General features: G+C 41.4%; 1 protein-coding gene across 5 annotated transcripts in view; it reads right to left on the bottom strand.

The window, feature by feature from the left end:
- Nucleotides 1-5,188: 5,188 nt before the first annotated feature.
- The window catches only part of LOC101853684 (zinc finger CCCH domain-containing protein 18), a 31,420-nt gene continuing 25,516 nt past the window's right edge, over nucleotides 5,189-11,092 (bottom strand). For all 5 annotated transcript variants that reach the window (XM_013079695.2, XM_005093243.3, XM_013079696.2 and 2 more), the window contains one exon: nucleotides 5,189-9,013. In XM_013079695.2, coding sequence (XP_012935149.1) covers nucleotides 8,682-9,013 — 332 coding nt within the window. In that variant the 3' untranslated portion in view covers nucleotides 5,189-8,681. The remainder of the gene's footprint in view (nucleotides 9,014-11,092) is intronic.

The following is an 11,092-nucleotide window of genomic DNA, read 5'->3' as shown; positions in this document are numbered from 1 at the left end:
CCAAGCTTTTGTTTCCTATAAACTATCGGCCTTCCTCTAATTTTTGCCTTTCAACTCCCGTTTATGTGGTGTTACATCTATTTTAAAATTGTTATGTTGTATTTGAGTTGTAATTTTCTTACATTTAAATTTAAAGTTTATATGATGTTCACATTTCAACGTTCTATAAAAAAAAACTGAGGCTGCTTAGAGGTATTTGAAGTTGAAATGCCGCATTTGAAAGCAGGTCGTGTATACTTGATCGGAGAAAACCATATATGTATTAACTGACCTATCTTCTCACCCACCCACCCACCCACCTGCCTGTATGCGCCTTTGTACATCTGCTTCATGAACGCCAGCTGGTTGTCCATTCATCCACCCACCCTATAATATATCTTCTTTTTTTTTTTTGTCGTTGTCTATCTCTACTGCCTGCAGATTTTTTCTGTACTGGTATCGCAGTTTTCCTAATGGGACTACTACATGCACAGTATGATAGTACATGTACCCATTTATATGTCTAAGAGTGTCACTTACCCTTCTAGATTTCGGCCATAATGGGTTGTTTTTTTCATAATGTAGAGATTTTTATGCCATCGACCCAAATTGGATCATTTAGGAGGCAGGCTTCCAATACTGCCTGCCAGGGTCAACCCATGCTGAGGACATAACATCCAAGCAGAAAGATCAAGATATTCTCTAAAAACAGTGGGGTAAATTTACATTAGAGAAACAAGAACCATACAAATGCAGGCAGTTGGAATATGGCCGTGTAAAGGAAAAAATACTATGTTTATGATAGAGGCGTTCTTTTTTATATACTAGTAAAACCTGGCGTTACGCGGGGTTGGCCGTACAACGAGGTTCGACTAATTCAATATGAAAACGAGCTTAAGTGAAGGCATGACTGTTATTTCTGCACACTTCTCCAATTCTTCACACAACGCTGTTTTGCGGAAAGTGTACAGAACAAAGTAAGGGGTAAGATTAAGAAATCACAAGGACAAGAAGGGCCACATGTCTGACACCCGTGACGTCAGTGCCACGAATTCCTGTATTGCTACCTTGAGGTAACTATTACCAAAGATAGTGAATAACAAGATGGGCCACTCAGCCTAAAAAGTGTCCGCAGGAAGTATGCTCTTTGCTTCAGATGGCGCTGCAGTCTGTTTTGAAGCTCTCTTTCGTTTGTCCAGAAGAAGAATAGGAATAGCACCTCCTTGCGTGCGCAGATCGACTGCTGTTCATCAGCAGTTCGGGTACGTTCAGTGCGGAGTTTTAGTTTTTTAAAATTTTAATGACCTCTCTCCTTTCATTCTAAAGTCAAATTAAACGAAGAAAACAATCACCCTTTCCTCTGGTAGAGGTTTTTTGTCAGCGTAACCATTTTAAAAAAGCGTTCTTCCGAAATTTATCCCAAAACTTGCTAGTTTCACCAAAGATAGTACAAGACAAGATGGGCCACTTCTCTCTTTGAGCCAATTAAAAAAGTGTCCTCAAAATTTGGTGGCGCCCTCTTCACAAAAGCGCACTCTTTGCGAACAGAGTTACCCTACTTGAGTTTTAAAAAATAAAAGTGAAACTAGCAAGTTTTGGGACAAATTTCGGAAGAACGCTTTTTAAAAATGATTACGCTGACAAAAAACCTTTTCCGGAGGAAAAGGAGATGGTTTTCTTCGTTTAATTTGACTTTAGAATGAAGGGCGAGAGGTCATTAAAATTCTAAAAAACCTAAAACTCCGCACTGAACATACCCGAACTGCTGATGAACAGCAGTCGATCTGCGCACGCAAGGAGGTGCTATTCCTATTCTTCTTCTGGAAAAACGAAAGAGAGCTTCAAAACAGACTGCAGCGCCATCTGAAGCAAAGAGCATACTTCCTGCGGACACTTTTTAGGCTGAGTGGCCCATCTTGTCTTGTACTATCTTTGGTTTCACTTTGATTTTTTAAAACTCAAGTAGGGTAACTCTGTTCGCAAAGAGTGCGCTTTTGTGAAGAGGGCGCCACCAAATTTTGAGGACACTTTTTTAATTGGCTCAAAGAGAGAAGTGGCCCATCTTGTTATGTACTATCATTGCTATTACTCCAAGATTGCTACCTCTTTTATTGTCTGTACCAGCGAGAAAAAAAACCCCACAGTAACACAAAAGGGCGCCGTAGGCCGAGTAGGTAGATGTATCCCGCTGAGTTGTAATTCAGCTGACCGTAGATCGCATCTCGACAGAAGCAATCTCAAAACAGTCATTTGACAACTTTTCGTGACTGCCCACCCACATGGCTCAGTCCTATCGAAGACAAACGTTTGACTTTTGGCAGGTTGTTTTTACTTTTAGTAAAAGTTTTACGGCTTTTGCAACAGAAATAAGTTCTAATAATAAGTGCCGAGGATAAGGTTTAGACGTGTTGCTAGACAGTGTATACGAAGAAAAGAAGAAGCAAGATAAAGACGATAGATGTTTGACAGGAAAGAAAGAGTAAACCACACCAAAACACAAGCCAACCACCCACCAACCGGAATTCCAGCCCCTCTATAAATAGCTACAGTACCTAAAAGACGTTGAACAATGCATACTTCAGGTGCACTGGTCTAACCTAAAGCGTAGCACACTTTTTAAAAAAGTTTTAGTAAGAGATTTACAGCACTTGCAAAACAATAAGGTCATATAAGTCCCGAAGATTAGAGGTGTTACAATTGAGTAACATACACAAAAAAGGAGGAGAGATCAGAATGACAGATGTTTGATAGGAAAGAAGGAGCAAACCACACCAGAGCACCCACCAACCACCTACGTAGCACATTTTACACGCACTAGCCCATCCTATAGTACACTGAATGTGCACTAGTTTGTCTGTTTGAGTAGCAGTAGGCAGTAAAGAGAAGCACATTGATACAATAACGGTCATTTACTGCTGGGGAAAAGTATACAGCCAGAGAAACAACAGAGGGAAAGTAAAGAAGTAGGACCAACAAGTGGCACCCTATAACCACCCGCCGTATATACACTACTAGTACGAGTGACACCTACCTATAGCTCACCATACGTGCACCATTTTAACCTGTAGCACACTATTCATGCACTAGTCTGACCTCTAACATAATATTACTATTACTATGCGTGCACCAGTCCAACCTATAGCACACTATTACTATACGTGCACTCGTCTAACCCACAGCACACTATACGTGCACTGGTCTAACCCACAGGCAGAACACTATACGTGCACTGGTCTAACCCACAGGCAGAACACTATACGTGCACTGGTCTAACCCACAACCCACTATACGTGCACTGGTCTAACCCACAGGCAGAACACTATACGTGCACTGGTCTAACCCACAGGCAGAACACTATACGTGCACTGGTCTAACCCACAGGCAGAACACTATACGTGCACTGGTCTAACCCACAACACACTATACGTGCACTGGTCTAACCCACAGGCAGAACACTATACGTGCACTGGTCTAACCCACAGGCAGAACACTATATGTGCACTGGTCTAAAACACAACACACTATACGTGCACTGGTCTAACCCACAGGCAGAACACTATATGTGCACTGGTCTAACCCACAACACACTATAAGTGCACTGGTCTAACCCACAACACACTATACGTGCACTGGTCTAACCCACAACACACTATACGTGCACTGGTCTAACCCACAGCCCACTATACGTGCACTGGTCTAACCCACAGGCAGAACACTATACGTGCACTGGTCTAACCCACAGCACACTATACGTGCACTGGTCTAACCCACAGACCACTATACGTGCACTGGTCTAACCCACAGGCAGAACACTATACGTGCACTGGTCTAACCCACAGCCCACTATACGTGCACTGGTCTAACCCACAGGCAGAACACTATACGTGCACTGGTCTAACCCACAGCCCACTATACGTGCACTGGTCTAACCCACAGGCAGCACACTATACGGGCACTGGTCTAATCCACAGGCAGAACACTATACGTGCACTGGTCTAACCCACAGGCAGAACACTATACGTGCACTGGTCTAACCCACAGGCAGAACACTATACGTGCACTGGTCTAACCCACAGCACACTATACGTGCACTGGTCTAACCCACAGCCCACTATATGTGCACTGGTCTAACCCACAGGCAGAACACTATACGTGCACTGTCTAACCCACAGCCCACTATACGTGCACTGGTCTAACCCACAGGCAGAACACTATACGGGCACTGGTCTAACCCACAGGCAGAACACTATACATGCACTGGTCTACCCCACAGGCAGAACACTATACGTGCACTGGTCTAACCCACAGCACACTATACGTGCACTGGTCTAACCCACAGGCAGAACACTATACGTGCACTGGTCTAACCCACAGCCCACTATACGTACACTGGTCTAACCCACAGCCCACTATACGTGCACTGGTCTAACCCACAGGCAGAACACTATACGTGCACTGGTCTAACCCACAGCCCACTATACGTACACTGGTCTAACCCACAGCCCACTATACGTGCACTGGTCTAACCCACAGGCAGAACACTATACGTGCACTGGTCTAACCCACAGGCAGAACACTATACGTGCACTGGTCTAACCCACAGCACACTATACGTGCACTGGTCTAACCCACAGCACACTATACGTGCACTAGTCCACATGTCACAACTATGGCCTCTAGTTCTGCAGACACAGAAAGACGACAGACAGAAATGAAGTAGAACGATTGGTTTGTTATTTATTTTCATTATCTTTAGTCACGGAGGCCTCTTTCTCTCTACTCTTCCCTCATGGTGTCTACAGCGAGGATAACCCGTATATACGTTACAGGTCGCTGAACCTCCTACACTTTCTTTTTCTATGTCAGTACCTTCTATCTGTATGTATGTTTCTGATTGTCCAATTACAAATGTTGTCTGTAGCAGCAGATGACAGCATGCAGAAGACAGGAGGTGACATCCAAATTGAAATAGTCTGAGTGGTGCACCTCAATTACTCAGCCATGTAACAGTTAAACTTTTTAACAGTTGAGAGTTTCTTGCAAGTGTTTGCACCAACCATGAGGCATACAGTGCAAGTTGCGTATGTCACACACTCAAACACGAACAAACTAACAAGATCTTTCGCCGCCTATATAGCATCATACATGCTAACACACATCCATGCAAAACCAATTCTTCAAAACAAAATTGAATGTATACGAATGCGCTCTATATTCAGAGAAAAAAAAATTTATTGATTAAATCATTTTCATTGCTGTCCAAAGACAAAGTATCAACAACAGGAGTCATTACAATGTACATTAAGAATGACAGAACCCTCAGGTCCACAAAGTAATCCTCTCAACTACAATCCTCCATCCATCACGATTCAACCACATGAAAAAAAACCAAACTTTTTTGTGCCGATAATATAACTGGTGCCACAACCTTTCAGCTGTCTTGTAAGGCATTAAGACTCAAACAGAAACAAAAACTTCCTCCAAGCAAACAACCTTGCAAGTCATTTCACCTCATTAAGAAAACAATATCCAGCCCCCTGTCAGTTTTATCATTAAGAGAGAAACTAGTTTCCAGTCAAAATTTTAACTGGATTTGGCTGAAAACTTTGTTAAGACCCCCACAGGTGATGACAATGTCTCAACTTTCACTTTATAAAACAGAAGCAAAGCAGGTCTTCCACAGAAAAAAGCTAAGAATTTGACCGTCAACTGATGAGAAAGTTTCTGTTTCCCTCTCATTTTTATCCGACAGATCAAAGTCTTGAGCAATTCATTAAACCTTGGAACAGCTCATTAAAAAGCAGTAAAGTATCACAAGGAACCCCCCTCCCGCTTTCCTCCAAATGAACAATACACGGGTTATCAATCACGTCAAAGCTTTGACAATCTACAATTTATAAACTGAGCAATAATCCTCATGTCTCTGGAACAACCAAGTTCATTGCTATCAAGAACAGGAATCTACACAGGAAATGCACCAGTCACAGAACGGAGATTTAAAAACAAAACCCAACTTTTAGCTACAAAATACACCAGAGGACATTTGAGCCATGGTCCCCAGACATCTTAGTATTCTTACTACATACACATCTTGCATATTTTCAAGAAAAAACTACCGCACTTGTTTATATGTAAATCCACAGGGATGATGATGAGCCTATAATGACAGCCAACAATTCATTGATATCATTCATCAGTTTTACAACATTCCAGTTTAGCAAAAACAGTATTGGATGGACATGGTAGGGATTAGGAAAGGGATGAAGAAGCAGAAGAAGAGAACATTCTTCTCACAGTTCAATGATCATGACTGAACATGACTGAAAGAAAAAATACATCATTAAGTTTTCCCATGACATCACACCATATAACACATTCATTTATATTCAAACTTTGCTAACGTTACCTCAATATTAGCAACTGTGTGGTCTGTTTCATATTTCAAATCAAACAATGCAACCGCTAAAAAAATGACAATATAAAAAAATCCCTAACAGCATGAACTCAATATTGTAATATATAAAACATGTGCACCATGGGTAGCAGTAATGCAGCAACGCATCCCATTATAAAACATCATCCACATACAACCTTGCACTTCACTATCTCAAAGACCATTCTGCTGACTACACCAAATAAGTCACTCCACACCTATTAAACCTCCTTCATTCCAATGACAAACACACCAGAAAACCTGTCATGACACAAATTAATTACAGTAAATATTTTGTCTGTCAAATTTATATGATGTATAAGGCATCCCCACACCAAAGTCTGCCCAAGACATCAAAACAAAAGAATCACAAAATTGTTGAACTTCAAACAAACTGGTGCTAATTAGTTTAAGGGGTAAAACAAAGCCTCCCATAATTTGTAATCAACAGGCGCAGCCCTAGTGACATCGACCTGTGAACTGAGTTAACAGTCACAGTGGTCTAAATATACCATTCATAGTCCCGTCTAGTCTAGAGTCTTGAGGCATCAACAGTTAAACCCCACTACACTACACGCATTCTCTTCTTGAAAGCTCTCGCCCTGCATTTGCACAAGACAACTGACCATAAATCTATACTTAGGTCCACAACCCAATCAAATGGTGTTATCCAGAAAAGCCAACAGAGGCATACTGGCACTGAAAGTAGTGCTGAACAAAACGAGTATATCCATTTTGAAAATTCTCGCCACAAAAACAAAAAAAAAGAGCACTGTAGATGAGACAATTTTATACAAGTTCAAAACCTCACTTTCTTTCATTCAGAGAACTCAGCACATTCAACAAAATGTTGCACAAGAAAACTGTTAAGGACTCTCTTTAGGTGACTGTGCACAGTAAATTTAAAAAACAGACTTCTTAATACCTAAAGGGAAGACCTCAGTAGCGTGAAGTACAAAGCTGAACAAATTGAAATTTGGTCTTCTGGTATTTGCCATGCTACACCCCATTTTTAAAAAAAGAAAAAAGACTTCAATTCAAAAAAGAGTTTGCGAGCAGGACTTGAAAAAAAACACCAGATAAGTACATAGGTAAGAGATTAGTACCCTCCTGCATTATCTTTTATGTCTCGTGACATTAACACACTTGTCACTGGGACGATACCTATTAAAATACTCAAAATCTAAATCGTCGGTTTTAAAGAAAGAGGCAGTTTTCCCACTATCATGCTTGCTCCAGGCCTCACAGTCGGTGGGTGACTTTGGGTTTTTAAAAATGTTTTCCCACTCATGATCCTGGGACATTATGGATGCCTATTCTTCTCAGAAAAGGAAAAAAACATTTTACGTGCACAATAACGACACATTAACAGTTAAAACTAACTAGAGCAGAACTGGCCATGCGAACCTCAAAAGAAATCACTTCTACAAATAGAAGCCTTCATCTTTACAAACAAAAGAAACTTTGCAAATGGCATGTTGCAGCCTTGCTAGGCAAGGGACACAGCACTCTAGAGAGGAAATAGGCCATGTACATCCATGTCAGTTTAACAGCAAGTAGTAAAACTTGCAGAGGACCATCCCTGAGTTCTAACAAGGGAACGCAGAAGTGAACTTGTGATCCTTTAAGCCCTCCAAAAGCTCCTGTACAGGTAGATGGTTGGAGGGGGGGAAAATAAATGCCACAGAGAAATGTGAAAGAGCTTAAACTCAACAAGAAACCATAAACACTGACAGTTAATTGATGGGAAACAAATGAGGAGAGCACATGTGAGTCTGCAGTAGGAAAAAGGTCTGGTCTAAAGCTACAGCACTGATTTTAAAAAAAACAACTTGCAGAAAAGAGGAATCTGGGAGGGGGGCAGGCAGGGCAGGTTGTGCATGACAAAGAAAACAATGGCAGTAACTCAGCAGGACACAATGACACATTCTAAATATATGACACAAATACATACTCCAATCATTAAACTGTTGTCAGAAAATAAGTCTTCCACACCACTAGAAACTCTGAGTTTGAAACTTTCTCTGCATTGTACTTCGCAAGTTGTTTTGATCCCCGGTTAAGTAATAGAGGCAACAGCAAAAGACAAAGACAAGATTCCATTTTTATTCAAGAATAGTAAGGCTAAAGAGAAGTTAAAATGATGGGATGTTTTGTACAAAGAGTGGCACTCTTTTCAATAAATTGGGGACGGGGTGGGGAGAGAAAAGGAAAAAAAAACCCTCAACAACATCAACAACAAATTCATTTAAAAGGCTTCCAGCAAAGATCATTGCAATTTGAACTTTTTGCGAGCAATAGCATCCTCTACGGCCTTGAGCTGCTTGAGGAGCTCCTCCCGTCTGGACGACATGCTCTTTTTGGCCTTAGCCCCCGTCGCACTGGCAGTCGGGGCAGCCGCTAGGGGCACTTTTGGAGCAGGCTTCCCCACGGCAGGCTCGGCCACGCGTGGCTTTGAGCTGCTGCTGCTACTGGCTTGTTTTTGAGGCGACACAGCGGCTTTAGCCCTCTGTGCTGCAGCAGAAGAGGATGATGGAGGCATGGAAACAGGCGGAGGGGACTTGCCTTTCTCTTGGCGCAGCTGAATTTTGGCTGCTTTCTCTGTTAGAAGGTAAGAAGTACAAATAAATTCTTTTAAACAAACATCAAAAGTGGAATGACTACAGGTCAAATATCTTTTAAAATGAGAAGTATTTGAAAAAACACAAGGAAAATTCTTGGCACTTAAAAAAGAAAGAAGGAGCTTAATCCTTTTCGTTGCCAGAGGGTATGCGTTCCTATTGTCAGCACTGATTTTCAGCTGAGCTCGTTATCCAGGACAGCAGACTCATGTCTTAGTGTTAATGGACGCGCAATTTTCTCCCACCTGCCATTCCATGTTTCCCCTTCATCTTCCCCATAATACTTCAAATAACTTGCAAATCTAAGCCAAAAAAAGAATTTACTCGTCTTTTTGAAGTCATTATTTTTATGTTTACGTTTTGCGAGAGCACGCGGCCACGCACAAGCCTAGATCTGCATTTATCTATTGCTTTCAAACCTAGAAGTAATGTAATACTAGAAAATGTGGTACCGATATGTGCGTCATATTCCCGAATACAAACCCATGCAGTACTTGTGGCTTAAACTCCATGCAGAAGAAATAGAGCCATGTGATTAGCGTGCCATATGGGTAACGTTACGCAAGCAATCAGCAGCAAATTATGCCAACTTTCATGATGAACAGGGTACAGCACACAGCCAAAAATTGTGCATTTTCATGACGTATCAGGTACCTCATACGGCAACGAAGGGATTAAAAAAGGTGAGTCAGAAGAGTCATCACTGGAGGTTGCATGGAAATAATCAGTGTACGAATATATGTGCAAGTACATGACTAGTACAGACAAACATTTTAAATGGTTCAATAGCAACATACAATTAACATTTTCATCGGAGTCCATTTATTATCAGGGTACCTGTACTTGTTAAGTTACAAAGAAGACAAATGGTTGTTCTTTTCCAAAATTTTTAGTAGAAATGCAAATAAATTATGACGAAGCAATTGCTTATACACATATCAATTTCTGTACTTGAAGTGAGCTGCAAGACACTGCAAATTACATGAATACAATACAAACTTTCTCTGAAACTTGTCATATCAGATTAAAAAAGAAATTTTAAAGTTTGATACAGGGAAAAAATCCCGCTACAAAAAAATAGTACTAATGTCCATCCCACTGTGTTCATGACTTACATCATTCTTTGTTTTGTTTTAGCAGATGTTTTTAGTTTAGTTTTAGTAAGAGTTTTACGGCACTTGCAACACGATAAGGTCATATAAGTGCCGAAGAATAGATGTGTTACAAGAGAGTAACAAACATAAAAAAGAAGGAGGGGAGATAAAGATGATAGTTGTTTGATAGGAAAGAAGAAGCAAACCACACCAGAGCACCCACCAACCACCCACCTTACAGCATTCTTTGTTTTGTTTTGTTTAGTATAGGGTTTTACGGCGCTCGCAACTGCATAAGGTCATATGAGCGCGCGGGACACACGTAATACTTTTTCGTTGGTAGGAAATTTTGAATTTTGCGCGGGTGGCGGCCGAAGCCTACTCTTATCGATTTTAGACCACCAAGGGATCTTTAACGTGCGCAACTTGCACACAGGCCCTCCGAGATTTTTCGCCCTTGTCCGAGAAGGCTAGGTGTAGATCTTTCCTACCAGAAGATCAGGGGTGTGGCAGAAAGACAGCAGTTAGGAGGAGCCAAGGAGTAGCAGTAGAAAGGCTGCAGTAAGAGTCAGGAGCCCAGAGCAAAGGAGGTGAGGGGGTGGGGGCAGAAAGTGGAAATGAAAGCAGACAACAGAACATTGTTAGAGATCAGGAAAGGGTGTGAAAGGAGACAATTTTAGAGAAGAAAATTTTTTGGTCGCTACCCGGAATCGAACCCGGGACCTTTGAATGAGAGGCCAACACCTTAACCTCTAGGCCACGAGAGCCCCCACAGCATTCTGCACTTGACAAAACCTCCAAATACCATATAACTATCAACACCACACATAATCCTTGAATATGGGACACGTGCCATTTGTCCAGAAAAAAGGATTGTTCTTCATTCTGTATTTTTCAATTATGTCTTAAGCAGCTCTATTTGCATGTGTTAAAAAGACTTATATAACATGCGAGTAACAATTGCT

This window comes from Aplysia californica, unplaced genomic scaffold (assembly GCF_000002075.1).
Source record: "Aplysia californica isolate F4 #8 unplaced genomic scaffold, AplCal3.0 scaffold00060, whole genome shotgun sequence".
NCBI lineage: Eukaryota > Metazoa > Mollusca > Gastropoda > Aplysiida > Aplysiidae > Aplysia > Aplysia californica.
This window is presented reverse-complemented; position numbering and strand designations above follow the sequence as displayed.